The 19,002-nt window shown below is 38.1% G+C and overlaps 1 protein-coding gene across 1 annotated transcript in view; it reads right to left on the bottom strand.

Moving 5' to 3' along the window:
• The window catches only part of COPG2 (COPI coat complex subunit gamma 2), a 140,357-nt gene that overhangs the window by 47,046 nt on the left and 74,309 nt on the right, over positions 1–19,002 (bottom strand). Inside the window, exons 10-14 of the mRNA XM_017532534.2 lie at positions 12,083–12,216; positions 11,282–11,349; positions 8,782–8,970; positions 1,446–1,541; positions 896–1,139 (exon numbers count right to left, since the gene is read on the bottom strand). Of these exons, the coding sequence (XP_017388023.1) occupies positions 896–1,139; positions 1,446–1,541; positions 8,782–8,970; positions 11,282–11,349; positions 12,083–12,216 (731 nt within the window). The remainder of the gene's footprint in view (positions 1–895; positions 1,140–1,445; positions 1,542–8,781; positions 8,971–11,281; positions 11,350–12,082; positions 12,217–19,002) is intronic.

Raw genomic sequence — 19,002 nt, 5'->3', positions numbered from 1 at the left:
TTGTATTTTTTAGTAGAAACAGGGTGTCACCATATTGGACAGGCTGGTCTCGAACTCCTGACCTCGTGATCTGCCCACCTCGACTTCCCAAGGCATTCTTGCACCCTCTTTGCCCAACAAGTGTGGAATCTTAGTAGCCAGAACAGTGTTCACAGTCCTCAATGAATTCACAAAGTTGCGCTAGGCCTGCTACTTTACTCTCAAAGTGCTGGGATTACACGCATGAACCACTGTGCCCAGCCATAAATAATTTTCAATAAAATTACTTCAGAGGATTTTTAAGGGACAGAGCTAGATAATACTGAGTTGAAGAGAAAACAGATAATAAATTCACAGAGGCAGCTAATAATGACTATTTCAAGTTTATCTCAGAGGGGAAGGAAAGTATAGAGTCAGGAGCTAGTGAAAGGCTCATAGAGAGTTTACATCTCTAATGGGAGAGATTTGGATGTATTCATATGCTAAGGGAAGAAAGATTAGAGAGGAAAAGTCACTTTTGGAGGCCAAGGCTGGCAGATCACCTGAGGTCGGGAGTTCAAGACCACCTTGACCAAGATGGTGAAACCCTGTCTTTATTAAAAAAAAAGAAAAACAAAAAAACCTACAGACACTCATATACAAATTCTACAAATATTCGTACTTGTGGCTATCACTGAAAAAAATGGATGAGCCATCATAGTATTCCTATCATACTGAAAGCCAAGGGTTATCTGTCTCTAATCTAAGGCAAAAATGAGGATGGAAATTGGAGTACAAAGAAAGACATCTGGGCCCTAAGCATGCTCTAAAATCCCACCATCCAACAGATCCCGCGACTTCATTTTCCAATTTCATATCACTCTCTTAAGTATTTCAGAAGATCAGCATTATCAGTATCAGTGTCCCAATGACTCACCAGCTCTGACAGCCTCATTCTCCAGGACAACCCTATTAAAAATAAAGCGGATATATTTGGAGGGGACAGGCGTTCTGGGGCCCTCTTTGCCCAGCAAGTGTAGAATCTTAGTAGCCAGAACAGTGTGTTCACAGTCCTCAATGAATTCACAAAGGTGGGCTAGGCCTGCTTCTTTACTCTCAGGGTTCTCTTCCACAATGCTGATTATGCAGTCCACAATGGCCCGCTTGTACTCAAAGCCTCCCTGGCAAAAAAGAAGATAAAATTGCTATTCATTCTAAGGACACATTTTGGAAAAATGCTCACACTCCAAGGTTCATGCTTATAATATTCAAATTTCATTTCCCACCTTTTATGAAAGAAACAAAAGTGTTTTTTCTCCAAGTGGGAAAGCAAAGCAATGGCATGTTTAGTAATCACACAGTGACCTCACTTGAGAGCCATACTGAGATTATAAAGAAATCTCCTTAAAACATGATGGTATTTATTTCATGGCAATCCTAAGAATTTAAGAGAGCAACTTCCTCTGATTAAAAAGTAGTCTACCTACATCATCTCGGAGCATGTTGGAGAGGAAAGTCATCATGACACTGTGCTTTCGAGGGTATTTCTGACAGAGAGCACTAATTGCCTGTACAACCACCACCTGCAGAAAAACAAACAGAACATTCATTTATGACTGTGACTACCACCTATAAAAAAATAAACCACCACCTGTAAAAAATAAATGCAGAAAAGACATTCATCTTTATAGCTCTGGCTACTAAACATACTTTCCCACTTACTTACTGCAAGTTAAGAAGGCACTGTAGTTGCCTAAAATGACAATAATGGCTCTTCATGGAAGATAACCAAGGAGACCCAAAGGAAAATAAAAAACAATGTACAAATAATGTTCATTCAAGCGATCCCTTCCCTCTACCTCAGACAAATAATCATATCAAAAAATTTAAAGTGAACAGTAAAGGTAAAAAGCTTGAACAGACTGATTTCCATAGAAGAAATAGAGAAAGCTATCAAGGAACTACTTCACAAAATGGTTTCTAGGGGAATTTTACCACAACTTTGAAGACTAGTGTCACCTGGGCATGGTGGCTCACACCTTTAGTCCCAGCACTTTGGGAGGCTGAGGTAGGTGGATCACCAAAGGTCAGAAGTTCGAAACCAACCTGACCAATATGGTGAAGCCCTGTCTCTACTAAAAAAAAATACAAAAGTTAGCTGGGCGTGGTGGCATTCCCTGTAGTCCCAGCTGCTCGAGGAGGCTGAGACAGGAGAATTGCTTGAACCTGGGAGGCAGAGGTTGCGGTGAGCCAAGATCAGACTGTGTCTCAAAATAAGTAAATAAATAAAATAGAAATAAAGACCAGTGTTAAGATGTGTGAAGAATGTGAGATTTTACCCCACTTGTGGCTAACAAGTTAACCTGTCACAATTTCATGGATGCTGGTAGAAAACATGAGACTTCTGGCACAGATATAAAAGACAGTTAATTACTCACAGCAGTTGCAGTAGCCAGAGTCTGAGCATTTTGGGGTGGGTTTCCTGAGCCCCAGTCCCAAAGTGCTATGCAAAGACAGCCAGATAATATCTGGTCTTGCAGTAGGCTGCACTACCAGATAAGAACCCTCAGGATGGAACCTGAACATTTTACAGTAGGCAGTAAGCATGCCTGTCCTTCTGTCTGAAGGAAAACATTATTATATTGGACCATAAACACATTTGCTTTTTGCTCCAGAGAGAGTACTATTAGTATTTTCTAGGGCCGCAAGGAAATCTTCCCTTTCCTTTAGAGGGAGATATGATCTCTATCTTCTAAGGCTAGAAGATATCTTGTATTATACAAAAGTTGTGGTAATAGGAAACAAAGGGTAGTTAGCACCTAACTTGCAAGACGAGCAGAAACGAAAAGAGACTAATGGAGAATTTAGAACTGTCTACCAACAATCAGACAACCCCAAATCCATATACATAGTTTTGAAGCATAGAAAATGAAAGAAAATCTCCACAATCTTTTTATGAAGCAATGATACTTAAGCCTAATAAAGACAGTATATATGTACAGAAAGAAAAATTACAGACTAAAATCATTTATAAATATTGATGTAAAAATTCTAAGTTATATATTAGTTACTATAGTCTAATACTAAAGAAATAATGCACTGTGATGAAATGAGGTTCATCAAGAATGGAAAGATGGTTCAGCATTAGAAAATTGATAAAATAACATCACATTAATGAGTCAAATGATTATATCCAAAATGCTGAAAAGCCTTTGTTAAAATCCAATATTCATTCCTAATAAAAATTCTTGACAAAAAAGGGAACAGACGATACGCTCACAATATAAACATATATACTTTAATCCTAATGCCAGCATATTATTTAACACAGAATCCTGAGAGGCATTCCCACTGAGGTCAGAATGGATGCAAGGATGCCACTATCTCCACAATTATTTAGCATTATGCTGGAGATATTAGCCAATGCAATTAGATAAGGGAAAACAATTAAAGAAACAAGAAGTGGAGAAGACAAAACAAACAAAAATATCTTTATTTTTAGATGATATGATAGAAAATCCCAGAGAATAATAAAACTAATTCAATAATTCACCAAGGTAGCAGGATATAAAATTTACATGCAAAACCAGTAATATTCATATACATGAATGATAACCAGGTAGAAGATAAAATGGAATAAAAAACATTTATAATAGCAACGAAAAAGGTAAGTTATTTAGAAATAAGCATTTTTAAACCATTCAAAACTAATATAAATTATTTTTTTTTAATTCTTAAATAAAGGCTTGAAAGAAGATTTGAACAAATTAAAAGACATCCTTGTTCTTAGGATGTCCCAACATCATCCGGATATGTGTTCTCTCGTAACTTATGAATTTAATGTGATCCCAACAGAAAATGTCAACAAGGTTTTTTTATGAAGCTAGACAACTTGATACTAAAGTTCATTAGAAAATAAACATGTGGCCAGGCACGGTGGCTCATGCCAGTAATACCAGCACTTTGGGAGGCCGAGGCGGGCAGATCACCTGAAGTCAGGAGCTTGAGACCAGACTGGCTAACATGGCGGAATTCTCTCTACTAAAAATACAAAAAATTAGCTCGGTGTGGTGGCAGGCGCCTGTAATCCCAGCTACTCGGGAGGCTGAGGCAGGAGAATTACTTGAACCTGGGAGGCGGAGATTGCAGAGCCAAGATTGCGCCATTGCACTCCAGCCTGGGCAAAAAGAGTGAAGCTCCATCTCAAAAAAAAAAAAAGAAGAAAAGAAAAAGAAACATGCAAGAATAGCCAGGAAAACAATGAAAATACAGAAATATGATGGAACGCTAAGCATCTTACAAAGCTATATTTAGAACAGAGCGTGGCAGTAGTATATGAATAAACAGACCAATATATGAGTGGAATAGACACTCCAGAAACAGACCCAAGTACATATGAAACTTTAGTATATGATAAAGATAACATCTCAACTTATTGGGGAAAAGATGGTCTTTACATTTTTTTTCAGCTTTCCTCTAATTGTTTATAAAAAAAAATAAAAATATGTATTTTTTGAGATAAGGTAATATGGTTTAGATTTGTGTCCCCACCCAAATCTCATGTCGAATGGTAATCCCCAACGTGGAGGTGGGGCCTGGTGGAAGGTGGCCGGATAATGGGGGCAGATTTCCCTGCTGGTGCTGTTCTCGTGATAATGAGTAAGTTCTTGTGAGATCTGGTCATTTAAAAGTGTGTGACACCCCTCCACACCCCTCTTGGTCATGCTCCTGCCATGTAAGACATCTGCTCCTATTTTGCCTTCTACCATGAGTAAAAGCTTCCTTAGGCTGCCCAAGAAGCAGATGCTGCCATGCTTCTTGTTCAGCCTGCAGAACTGTGAGCCAATTAAACCTCTTTTCTTTATAAATTATCCAGTCTCAAGTATTTCTTTATAGTAGTGTGACAACAGACTAAGCAAAATCTTGCTCTGTTATCCAGGACAGAGTGCAGTGGCGTGATCAGAGCTCATTGCGGCCCCAACCTCCCAGGCTCAAGTGATCCTCCCGCCTCAGCCTCCCAAGTGGTGTGCACCGCCATGTTTGACTAATTTTTGTATTTTTTTGTAGAGACAGGTTCTCATTATGTTGCCCAGGCTGGTCTCAAACTCCTGGACTCAAGCAATCTCCCTGCCTTGGCCTCCCAAAATGCTGGGATTACAGGTGTAAGCCGCCACATCTAGCCTTAAATAAAATTTTGGGGGGCAACTAACTGGGTACTCAATGGAAAAGGATTAAGATTGAATCTGTCATAATATACACAATAAAAAAATTCAATGGACTAGAGATCTAAATGTAAAATATGAAACTATAAATATATTAGATAAGAACATGAGTGAATTCCTGTATAATTTGAAGGGAAAGTCTTTTTAATTATGACTCAAAGTCAAATAAAAGACTGACAAATATGACTATATAAAAAATAACATTTTTGCATGACAAAAGACATAATAAGAAAAGTCAAGACAAATGACAAACTGAGACAAAATATTCATAACATGTTTCACAGATAAGAGCTAATATCCTTAATATACAAAAAATAATAATAATAAAGGAAACAAAAGACCAGAATCCTATAGAAAATGGGGAAAATGCAGTTGGGCATGGTGGCTTACGCCTATAATCCCAGCACTTTAGGAGGCCAAGGTGGGTGAACTTCTTGAGCTCAGGAGTTTAAGACCAACCTGGTCAACCAATCCTTCTGGCTTTCTTCCAATGGTAAAACTCTGTCTCTACAAAAAATACAAATATTAGCCAGGCATGGTGGCTTATGCCTGTAATGTAGTCTCAGCTACTCGGGAGGCTAAGGCAGGAGGATCACCTGAGTCCAGGGAGGTTGAGGCTGCAGTGAGCTATGATAATGCAACTGCACTCCAGCCTAGGCAACAGAGTGAGAACCTGTCTCAAAAAAAGATGGGAAGGGGAAAAAAGCTAAAATTGAAAGCAAACTGAAATGAATTTATCTGTTTTTCAAGAGATTTGTCTAACTGCACTGAAAAAAAGGAGAAATAACTTACTTAGTCAACATTCTACTATTCTGTGTGCAGATGTTAAAAGATCAATTTTGAACTAGCAGTTATTTCCATACTATACATACATAAAACAACAATAATAATAACAGACACATATACTATTCTTAACTCTTTGTTATTTGATTTATACTTCACGATAATTCTATGAAGTAAGTACTATTATTATTCCCATTGTACAGCTAAGGAAACTGAGACAGTGAGAATTTATGTGACTCACCTGAGGTCATATATGTAATAAGTGGTAGAATCAGGATTTAAACCCACGGATTTTGATTCTAAAGGTCATTCTCTTCACCACCATTATGACTGCCTCCAAACCTTCTAACTCCTTCACCTGACATTTTAAATTACTCTTGTGCACAGCTGCAGCCACTGCCTGGCCAAGGAGGGACAGGGAGATCTCAGTCTCAGCATCCTGCTGCAGGGCAGTAGGTACTGTTGTAAATATGCTATCCTGTGCATAATTAGGACAGTACCTACTGTCCTGCAGCATGATACTGTGAAACTGAAACATAAGCAGACTCCTCTCCTCACAGCTTCTTGACCACACTGGTTGGGAGGTGCCCCACCCTCTCCGGTCCCAGCCCCTAGGTGCTATTTTGAGAGTTTAACACTGGGCTGTGCCCTGCCCTCAGCCTGAGTTAGGGATGATGCAGTTGAAACTGCTATTTGGCCAAGAAGGGACAGGGAAACCACGCTATCCTACACATATTTAGGACAATACCCACTGCTCTGTAGCAGGCTGCTGTGAGAATGACACGTAACCAGACCACACTTCTCACAGCTTCTTGTCTACACTGCATACCTGGGAGGGACTCCTCCCTCTCTGCTCCCAGGCCCACGGCAAATTTTGGTGGTTTAATGTTGGGCTGTGCCCCAGCTTGGGTTGGGTTCAAGTTGATGTGGCTGTAGCCACCACTTGGTCAAGGAGAGACAGGAAGTCAGGCTCTCCTACACACACTTAGGACAATACCCAATGTTCTCCAATGGGCTGCTGTGAGACCAAGATCCAAATGGACCACATTCCCCACAGCTTCTTGCCCATGCTGCTCACCTGAGGGGTCCCCAGTCTCTCTGGTCACAAGCCCACGGCTGGCACCATTTTGAAAGTTTAAAGCTGGGCTGTGCCCCACCCTCAGGCTGAGTTTGAGGTGAGGTGGCTGCAGCTGCCACCCAACTGGGGGAAGGACGGGATACCAAGCTCTCCTAAACACAGAGCATAATACCCACCACCCTGCTACAGGCAGATGTGGGACTGGGGACTAGCCTACCCAATCCATTGCAGCTTCTACCAACACCGACATGGACTGCTTGTGTCCCTGTGGGCTGCTCCAACACCACTACTGCCCATCACCCACACCACACCAACTGCTAGGGGCCTGAGAACCCACCCACACATTGGGCGCACTGGTCTCAATATTTGTTTCTAGCAAGCCACCTGGAAGCCTAAGAATAGCCCTCTAGTACCCACAAACACTGGAGCCAGTGTAAGCTGGACCTAAAAATAGGCACACTCAGTGCACTGCTGCCACTACTGGGGCCCAAAGATTGACTAAGTATGTGTCCAGGTCCCCAGCTAAACTTCACCACAACCCCAAGTAATACCTGTACCCTAAGTCACTGAGGAATCACATAGACCACTGACCCTGTATACTGCTCAAGAGGTCATACAAAGATCCCACTACTACAGGCACTCAAAATCAAAGCCAAAGTATCTTAATCAGTAACAAGTATATGTCTTTAGGAAAAAGCTCACTCCTACAAAAGCAATTTGAAAAAACTGGAGAAGCAACTGCTACACCGGATGCACAAAACTGTCTGCTTAAATATACGGGTAAAGTTTGTCTCTTAAAAGTCTGGATGCATACTAAGTAGAGAGTAAATGGGGTTAGTTATACTATTTGACTGAGTATAAAGAAAGAATGAAGCAATAAAATGTTTCTACTTTTATTCTTTTAGCTGAAATTTATTTTCTTTCTTTTTTAAAAATCATCTCTGACATACTCTCACCAGTTCTATTCAACCCTGTTCTGCAAGTAAACACTACAAAACACTGCTCAGAGAAATTAAAGATCTAAATAATGGGAGAGATATATCATATTCATGAAATAGAAAAATAATGTTAAGATGTCAGTTCTCCCCAAATTGATTTATAGATTCGACACAATCCTAGTCATAATCCTAGTAGGATTGTTTAGTAGAAATTGATTAGTAGATCAATTGTTTAGTAGAAATTGATAAACTGGTCCTAAGTTTCATAGGAAATGCAAAGGAACCAGAATATTAAAAAAGAAAAAGCTGGAAGGCCACACTACTTGACATTTAAGAGGTACCATAATGCTACATTAATCAATATTAGTGTGGTACTGGTATTGGATTGAAAAACAGTTTAGTAACATGATGGGAAGCCCAAAAATATACTTAAAATTATATGGCTATTTGCTTTGTAGATAAAGGTGCCAAAGCACTCCAATAGGGAAAGGAAGTCTCTCCAACAAATTATGGTGAAATAAAGTAGATACTGGTATGGAAAAAATACTGACCTTACCACACAAACAGTAATTCAAGTTGGATCATTTTCTAAAATACAAAAGCTAAAACCATAAAGCATTTAGACTAAAATATGAGGAAATATCTTTATGACTTGAAAGCAGATAAAGGATTCTTAGGGGACTGTAATAACTATGAGAGACTTCATAAAAATTAAAACTTCTGCTTCTCAAATGACACTGTTAAGAAAATAGATAGGCAGCCTAGAGCCTGGGAAAAAACATGATCATGTTTGAACTCTTACCTTGAACTCATCTGAGATTTCAGACACAAAAGAAGATATCTGTTTCATGAGCCTGTCCACACTGCTCTCACTTCCTGTTTTGAGGAGTGTAGTAATGGCTAGGGTAGCAATGCTTCTGTTTGAGTCTGTGATTAAGTTTTCTAAGTCCAGATTGCAGGCAGTAACAGCAGAGGGGTGCTTCATTGCCACCTTGTAGAAGGGCAAGAAAAAAATTAGGCAAATTGCTTTTGATAAAGGCTAGAACTTAAATTTTAATTGAGGTAAGTGGCAATCCAAAGAGGACAGGACAGGTGAAAAGTAACTGTTTCAAAAAGAATGATTCCACTTAACAAGGTATATCTTTTCATAAATGATCAACTCCCAGAGTATAGCATCATACTCTCTTTTGTTAGGTTCCTATAACCTTTCTAATGTTACCATTTAAAAAAAAATTATAATTGGCCTGATCAGGCGCAGTGGCTCATGCCTATAATCCCAGCACTTTGGGAGGCTGAGGTGGACGGATCACTTGAGGCTAGGAGTTCTAGACCCTGGCCAACATGGTGAAGCCCTGTCTCAACTAAAAATACAAAAATTAGCTGGGCATGGTGGCAGATGCCTGTAATCCCAGCTACTCAGGAGAGTGAGGCAGGAGAATTGCTTGAACCTGGGAGGTGGAGATTGCAGTAAGCCAAGACTGTGCCACTGCACTCCAGCCTGGGTGACAGAGTGAGAGAGACTGTCTCAAAAAAAAAAAAAAATGATAATTGGCCTGTACTTCCTTATAGTGCATGTGTTCATATATGTCTACTCTACTAGATGTTAGGAGCACAGAGAACAGGAGGATCTAGCATAGTAGACAGTGCTTGACAAAGACTTAATATCTTATCACTTAGAAAAGACTTCTGCATTGAAATATGCAAACTCCAGCCAAACTGCATTATCTATGGTTACTACGAGGTCTGCCATTCTCCTGCTTCCTTGTTTTTGTTGATGTTGTTCCACCTCTTTGTCTATCCCAATACTGGTAATAGAATCCCTTACCCATAATTTGGAAAATCTGAAAACACTCTGGAAAGCAAAGCATTGGGATGAAAATTCATTTAACAGCAAAACATGACACAAACTAATGTGACTCTTTAATTTATACCACCTGACAAGAATAGTCATGTGTTTTGTGCAAAAATGTTTATGTGTTTTAATGGTGGGACGCTGCCCCAAGCTCACTGGGGTTCGTAAATAAGAGACAGCACGATATAAGCTTGCTAAAATTTATCTAAAAGCAAATTCTGAGACACATCTGGCCCCAAGATTATAGATGAGGGATTGTGGACCTGTATCAACTCAACACTTTAGGCCAGGCATGTGGCTCAGGCCTGTAATCCCAGCACTTTGGGAAGCCAAGATGGGCAGATCACCTGAGGTCAGGAGTTTGAGATCAGCCTGGCCAACATGGCAAAACTCTGTCTCTACTAGAAATACAAAAATTAGCTGGGCATGGTGTCAGGTGCCTATGATCCCTGCTACTCAGAAGGCTGAGGCATGAGAATCGCTTGAACCTGGGAGGCAGAGGGTGCAGCGAGCTGAGATTGCGCCATTGCACTCCGGCCTGGGAGACACAGTGAGACTCTGTCTCCAAAAATAAAAATAAAAACACACAATTTAAACTGTTGTACCATAAAGGTTTCTTCCATGGCTGCTCTAAACTTTTCTTTTCTTCAACTGTTTATGTACCTAATTTATAATTATGTACTGCCTATGACAAGTCTTCCACTACATTTAACTTTCATTTAAATTTTTTATGCTTATTTAATTTATTCTGTGTTTCTGTATTATATCCTCCAAATCTACACTGTCTAATAAGGTAGCCAACAGCAACATGTGAACTACTAAGTATTTGAAAGGTGGCTACTCCAAACTGAGTATGCTATAAATATAAACATACTTTATGTCAAAAACTTAAGATATGTCAAAATATCTATTACATGTTGAGATGACGTATGTATTATAAGATATACTATTAAAATTAATTTTACCTTACAAATTTTAATGTGGTTATTATAAAATTTAAAATTATATATGAGTTTCACATTGGGTTTCTATTAGACAGTGCTGCTGTAGACAAGCACTGTGCAAGAGAACTTTCTTCAGTGATAGAAATGTTCAATATCTGCACTGTCCATAGCCACTAACCACATGTGGCTGTGAGTACAAGAAGTGTGGCTTATATGACTGAGGAACTGAAATTTTTATTTTAATTAATTTAAATTGAAATGGCTACCATATTGGACAGTGTGGCTCTTGAATATAAAATGCTTAGAAGTCAGAAATGAGTTATAATCTTCAGCTAAATAATAATCAAAATTGGCATATCCAAGGCCACAAATACAAGTGAAATGTTGTAGAGGTGAAGCCCATAAATCATATATATTAACCTTGGAAAGAAAACCAAATGCTTCACATTTAATGGTTGTCAATTAAACATTGATAGAAGTCAAAATGATAGCAAAGGAACACTTACCTTGTTCAAGGTCCTCACAGCTGCATATCTCAAGGCTGGCTTAGGAGAACTACAGAAAAGTTGAAGAACTAAAAAATAGTAATAATATATATATATAATATTATGTATATATAACGTGAATACTCCTGGCTTAGGAGAACTACAGTTGAAGAACTAAAATATAGATATGGATAGATATAGTAAATATTACTTATATATACTATGAATATTCCTCATTTCATCATATACCACATAGCCAAAAATATAGTACATAATTAATCACATTCAAAACTTGCATAAAAAATTTTTATCAGAGCATCAAAAATTTAGATGAAAAATGTAACATCAAAATAGAAAAAGCACTTTTGGTCAGTTATAAAAACTTTAATAGAAAACAAAGTTTGCTCTTTTTCAAAAAAATTAGCATGCCCATTAATACCTGAACTTAAATCGTGGAAATATTGACAGTTCTGAAAACAAATAGGCTTTTTAAACACCAAGGAAAACTATAAAATGTTTTCAAAAGTTTCATATGGGGAAATAAAAACTTTTTTAAAAAGTAATAAATATTAGTAAAATAAATGACATACATATAAATAAAATTCTTTCAAAAGTTTTATATAGAGAAATAAAAACATTTAAAAAAGAATTAATAAAGTAAGGAACAAGTAAAATAAATTGTCTACATATAAGCTGTCAGAATGCAAAGGCAGTATACACCCAGAGCTAACTTCAAAAAACAACCTATTCTGCAGACCTATGAAACTTAAAGCAAAAGCTTAAGAACAAAAACAAAAGCCAACCATCAAATATAAAACAAACCTGAAACAGCAGGTGCCAACTCTCTTGCAGTGCAGTTAGGAAGATGGATGATAGCTGAAGCAGCTTCATAAATAACCATTTCATGTTTATTTCGCAAGCAGCTCTCAATGAAATCAAACAGGGGACTTTCATGGCTGTCAGTGAGTATTTATAGGCCATTATTTAGATATCAATTAGAGAGGCAATATGCATAAGGATTAAAAGCACAGGCAGATTGAGAAGTACTTCTGGAATGGTGGATGAAGGATTTCCGAAAATTCATTTCTCCACAAAGCAGTTAGAATACTGGCAAAATTGTCAAAATCAACTTTTTCAGAACTCTAAAAAGTTAATCAAAGATTTGCAAAATCCTCAACATCTATTTAAGAAAATAGCTGAATCTTGGTAAGAATGGTGAGCTTTCCGGTGTTTTAACCTGCCTCATTCTCAATTTCCAGGTACCTCTTGCTGGTTCCATAGTAGCCTTGGAAACCAGCAGCCTCAGAACCACAGTAACTGTGAATGCCAGCAGCCTAGCTGCAAAAGCAGCTCTGCGCCAAAACCTCATCCCCAGAGAATTGTCACTGTGACCTGTCTGGTGCTCCCTAGAAAAGCCCCATTCACGGGCTAATCTTTATTCCACCTGACTCAGAGCTCACTCAGTGTGAAGAGCCCTATGCCGAGAGAGTTTGTCCAAACAAACCAGTAGTATTTGGTTAATCTTGCAGCTGCCAGAAGCAGCAATTTTAGCAGGGGCAAAGAAGAACCTGGCCAAAAAACTTAAAAGGAAAATTTGGGAAATAAGATGTCCTTAGGGGGGTCTGAAAATTTCTAAAATATTTCTGGAAATATAAAAGGTCATGTGCAAGTGGAGGGCTAAGCAAATACCCACTAAGGACCTGATAGAGCTCCACTCTCTAACCTGTGCTTGACTCTGAGGCTCTGCACAAAGCAGGAAGTGAAGGCTAAGGCAGAGCTGTGAACTACCAGGACATGGAAAGCATGCCCTAACATACACAGCATCCCTTGGAAAATGATGGGAGATATACTAGTTTAAAGCATTTAAGAAAATCTGTCATATCATTACTTGTGACTCAGCCAATCAAACAAAGACTTCTGTAATCTTTATTTTGTATCTTGTTTCAATACAAAATACAAAATAAACATTACAGAAATAGTCCAGGAAGGTCACTAACAACAACAAAAATAACAAACCTATGGGATAGGGGAAGGGAAAATATGATTACCAGTGTTGTCACATTATAATATTTAAAATACAATGTTTTGACAAAATAATTATGAGGCACAGAAAGAAATAGTGAGATATGACCCAACCTAAGAATAACTGGTGTTCCCAAGGAAGAGGAGAAATCTAAAAGTTTAGAAAAATTATTTGAAGGAATAATAAAGGAAAGCTTCCCTGGCCTTGCTAGACATCCAAATACAAGAAGCTCAAAGAACACCCAGAAATTCATCACAAAAAGATCATTAACTAGGTATAAGCCATCAGGTTATCTAAAGTCAAGATGAAGAAAAGCATCTTAAGAGCTATGAGGCACAAGCATCAGGTAAGCTATCAAGAAAAACCCACCAGATTAACAGCAGATTTCTCAGTAGAAACCCTATAAACTAGAAGGGATTGGGGTCCTATCAATAGCCTTCTTAAACAAAATAACTATCAGCCAATAATTTTGTATCCAGTTAAACTAAGCTTCATAAATGAAGGAAAGATAAAGTCTTTTTCAGACAAACAGATGCTGAGAGAATTCACCATCACCAAGCCAGCACTACACGAACTGCTAAAAGGGGTCCTAAATCTTGAAACAAAACCTTGAAATACACCAAAATAGAACCTCCTTAAAGAAAAAAAATCTCACAGGGCCTATGAAACAGTAACACAATTTAAAAAAAAAAAAGGTATTCAGGCAATAACTAGTATGATGACTACAATAGTACCTCACATCTCAGTAATAACATTGAATATAAATGGCCTAAATGCTCTGCTTAAAAGATACAGAATGGGCCGGGCGCAGTGGCTCACACCTGTAATCCCAGCACTTTGGGAGGCCGAGATGAGCAGATCATGAGGTCAAGAGATCCAGAACATCCTGGCCAATACAGTGAAACCCATCTCTACTAAAATACAAAAATTAGCTGGGTGTGGTGGCGCACGCCTGTAGTCACAGCTACTCAGGAGACTGAGGCAGGAGAATTGCTTGAAGTTGGGAGGCAGAGGTTGCATGCAGTGAGCTGAGATCTCACCACTGCACTCCAGCCTGGTGCTTGGCGAAAGAGCGAGACTCTGCCACAAAAGAAAAAAAAGATACAGAATGATGGAATGGGTAAGAATCCACCAACCAAGTCTGCCATCTTCAAAAGACTCACCTAACACAAAACGATTCACATAAGGTAAGGGGGTAGAAAAAGGTATTCCATGCAAATGGACATCAAAAGTGAGCGGGAGAAGCTATTATATCAGACAAAACAGACTTAAAAGTAAAAGCAGTTTAAAAAGACAAAAAGGGACATTTATATAACGATAAAAGCACTAGATCAACAGGAAAGTATCACAATCCTAAATATACATGCACCTAACACTGAATCTCCAAAATTTATAAAACAATTACTACTAGACCTAACAAATGAGATGGATGGCAACTCAATAATAGTGGGGGACTTCAATACTCCACTGACAGCACTAGACAGGTCATCAAGACAAAAAGTCAACAAAGAAACGATGGACTTAAACTATACCCTAGAAGAAATAAACTTAACAGATATTTACAGAACATTCTACCCAACAACCGCAGAATATACATTCTATTCATCAGCACATGGAACTTTCTCCAAGATAAACCATATGAGAGGCCACAAAACAAGTCTCAATAAATTTAAGAAAATCAAATTTATATCAAGTACTCTCTCAGACCACAGCACAATAAAATCAGAAAAAACTCCAAAAGGAACCTTCAACACTATGCAAATATATGGAAATTAAAATCTGCTCCTGAATGATTATTGGGTCATCAATGAAATCAAGATGGAAATTTAAAAATTGTTTGAACAATACTGTATAAAAACCTCTGAGATACAGCAAAAAAAGATGCTAAAAGGAAAGTTCATACTATTCAATGTTTACATCAAAAAGTCTGAAAAAGCACAAATAGACAATTTAAGGTCACACCTCCAGGAACTAGAAAAACAAGAGCAAACTGAATCTAAACTCAGCAAGAGAAAACAAATAACCAAGATCAGAGCACAACTATATGAAATTGAAACAACAACAACAACAACAAAAATACAACAGATAAATGAAACAAAAAGCTGATTCTCTGAAAATAAACAAAATTGATAGATCATTAGCAAGATTAACCAAGAAGAGATAAAGTCCAAGTAAGCTCAATTAAAAATGAAGCAGGAGATATTACAACCAATACTACAGAAATACAAAAGATGTTCAAGGCTAATGAATACCTTTATACACACAAGCTAGAAAATCTAGAGGTGATGGATAAATTCCTGGAAATACACAAACACTCCTAGATTAAACCAGAATGAAATAGAAACTCTGAACAGACCAATAACAAGCAGTGAGACTGAAATGGTAATAAACAAGTTGCCAACAACAACAAAAAAGTCTAGAACCAGACAAACTCAAAGCTGAATTCTATCAGACATTCAAAGAATAATTGGTACCAATCCTATTGAAACTATTCCAGAAGATAAAGAGTGAATCCTTCCTAAATCATTCCAAGAAGCCAGTATCACCCTAAAACCAAAACCAGGAAGGACATAACAAAAAAAATAAATAAATAAAACTACAGACCAAAATCCCTGATGAACACAGACACAAAAATCCTCAACAAAATATTAGCTAACCAAATTCAACGGCACATCAAAAAAATAATCCACCATGATAAAGTGGGTTTCATACCAGGGATGCAGGGATTGTTTAACATACACAAGTCAATAAATGTGATATACCACGTAAACAGAATTAAAAACAAAAATCACATCATCATCTCAATGGATGCTGAAAAAACATTTGACAAAATCCAGCATTCCTTTACGATTAAAACCCTCAGCAAAATTGGCATAGAAGGGATGTACCTTAAGGTAATAAAAGCCATATATGACAAACCCACAGCTGGCATTATACTGAACAAGAAAAAGTTGAAAGCATTTCCCCTGAGAACTGGAACAAGCCAAAGATGCCCACTTTCACTACTTCTAATCAACACAGTGCTACAAGTCCTAGCCAGAGCAATCTGAGAAGAGAAAGAAATAAAGGGCATCCAAATCAGTAAAGAGGAAGTCAAACTTACTGTTTGCTGATGATATGATCATTTTCCTTGAAAACCCTAAAGATTCCTACAGAAAGCTCCTAGAACTGATAAAAGAATTCAGCAAAGTTTCTGGATACAAGATTAATGTTCACAAATCAGTAGCTCTTCTATATACCAATAGCAACCAAGAGGAGAATCAAATCAAGAACTCAACCCCTTTTACAACAGCCTGAAAAAAAAAAAAATACTTAGGAACATATTTAACCAAGGAGGTGTAAGACCTCTACAAGGAAAACTAGAAAACACTGCTGAAAGAAATCATACATGACACAAACAAATAGAAACACATCCCATCCTCATGAATGGGTAGAATCAATACTGTGAAAATGACCATACTGCCAAAAGCAATTTACAAATTCAATGAAATCCCCATCAAAATCATCAAAATACCACCATCAAAATACCAACCATCATTCTTCACAGCATTAGAAAAAACAATTCTAAAATTCATATGGAACCAAAAAGGAGCCCACATAGCCAAGGCAAGGCTAAGCAAAAAGAACAAATCTGGAGGCACCACATTACCTGATTTCAAATTATACTGTAAGGCCATATACCAAACAGCATGGTAGTAGTATAAAAACAGGCACACAGACCAATGGAACAGAATAGAGAATCCAGAAACATACCCAAATACTTATAGCCAACTGATCTTTGACAAAGCAAACAAAAACAAAAAGTGGAGGAAGGACACCCTTTTCAATTAATGGTGCTGGGATAATTGGCTAGCCACATACAACAATCTTATACAACAATCAACTCAAGATGGATTAAGGACGTAAATCTAAGACCTGAAACTATAAAAATTCTAGAAGATAACACTGGAAAAATCCTTCTATACATTGGCTTAGGCAAGGATTTCATGATCAAGAACCCAAAAGCAAATGCAGTTAAAACAGATATTAAATTGTTGGGACTTAAATTAAACTAAAGAGCTTTTGGACGGCAAAAGGAACAGTCAGCTGAGGAAACAGACAACCGAGTGGGAGAAAACCTTCATGACCTATACATCCGACAAAAGACTAATAACCAGAATCTACAACAAACTCACAGATCAGTACGAAAAAACCAATTCCATCAAAAAGTAGGCTAAGGAAATGTGTAGACAATTCTCAAAAGATATATAAATGGCCAACAAACATATGAAAAAAGTGCTTATCATGACACTAATGATCAGGGAAATGCAAATCAAAACCACAGTGTGATACCACCTTACTCCTGCAAGAATGGCCATAATCAAAAAAACAACAACAACAACAACAGTAGATGTTGGGGTGGATGCAGTGAACAGGGCTTCCACACTGCTGGTGGGAATGTAAACTAGTACAACCACAATGGAAAACAGTGTGGAGATTCCTTAAAAAACTAAAAATAAAACTGCCATTTGATCCAGCAATCCCACTACTTGGTATCTACCCACAGGAAAAGAAGTCATTACACAAAAAAGATACTTGCACGTGCATGTTCACAGCAGCACAATTTGCAATTGCAAAATCGTGGAACCAACCCAAATGCCCAAGGATCAACAAGTGAATAAGGAAACTGTGGTGTATTTATATGATGGAATACTACTCAGCTATAAAAAAGAATGAATTAATGCCATTCACGGCCACCTAGATGAGATTGGAGACTGTCATTCTAAGTGAAGTAACTCAGGAATTGAAAACCAAACATTGTATGTTCTTGCTTAAATTGGGAGCTAAGCTATGAGGATGCAAAGGCCCAAGAATGATACAATGGACTTGGGGGACTTGGGTGAAAGAGTGGGAAGGGGGCGAGGCATAAAAGGCTTCAAATATGGTGCAGTGTATACTGCTCAGGTGATGGGTGCACCAACTTCTCACAAATCACCACTAAAGAACTTATTCATGTAACCAAATATCACCTTTACCCCAATAACTTACAGAAAAAAAAATTTTTAAATAAGTATTTACAACATTCTAAATATGAGTCTTTTCCTTCCTAAGTGGCACCAAAAGTAACTTCTTTCAATTCCAATCAACAAACTATAATTGATTAGAACCATAGTTATTAGCCAACATTCTAACAGTACTACAAAACTCTTGCATTTAAACAGCACTTTATAAATTACATATAATTCCTATACTTTAATATTAACCCATCATAAATTCTACTACATTAAAAAATATGATTCAGCTGGGCATAGTGGTTCACGCTTGTAATCCTAGCACTTTGGGAGGCTGAGGCGGGTGGATCATCTGAGGTCAGGAGTTCGAGACCAGACTAGCCAACATGATGAAACCCCGTCTTTACTGAAAATACAAAAATTAGCCGGGTGTGGTGGCTCATGCCTGTAATCCCAGCTACCCAGGAGGCTGAGACAGGAGAATCGCTGGAACCCAGGAGGCGGAGGCTGCAGTGAGTAGAGATCACACCACTGCACTCCAGCCTCGGTGACAATGCGAGACTCTGTCTCAAAAAAGAAAGAAAAAGAAAAAGAAAAAAAGAAAAGAAAGAAGAAAGGGAGGGGAGGGGAGGGGAGGGGAGGAGAGACTCTTCAGAAGTGCTTGCAGTTACTGTGATTTCTTTGCCTAGTTAGGGTATATCCAAGTCCAGAGGACAGGTTTTGCTAGG

Source organism: Cebus imitator, unplaced genomic scaffold (assembly GCF_001604975.1).
Source record: "Cebus imitator isolate Cc_AM_T3 unplaced genomic scaffold, Cebus_imitator-1.0 Scaffold77, whole genome shotgun sequence".
NCBI lineage: Eukaryota > Metazoa > Chordata > Mammalia > Primates > Cebidae > Cebus > Cebus imitator.
Note: the sequence above shows the minus strand (reverse complement) of the source record. Positions and strands in the feature narration are given on the sequence as shown.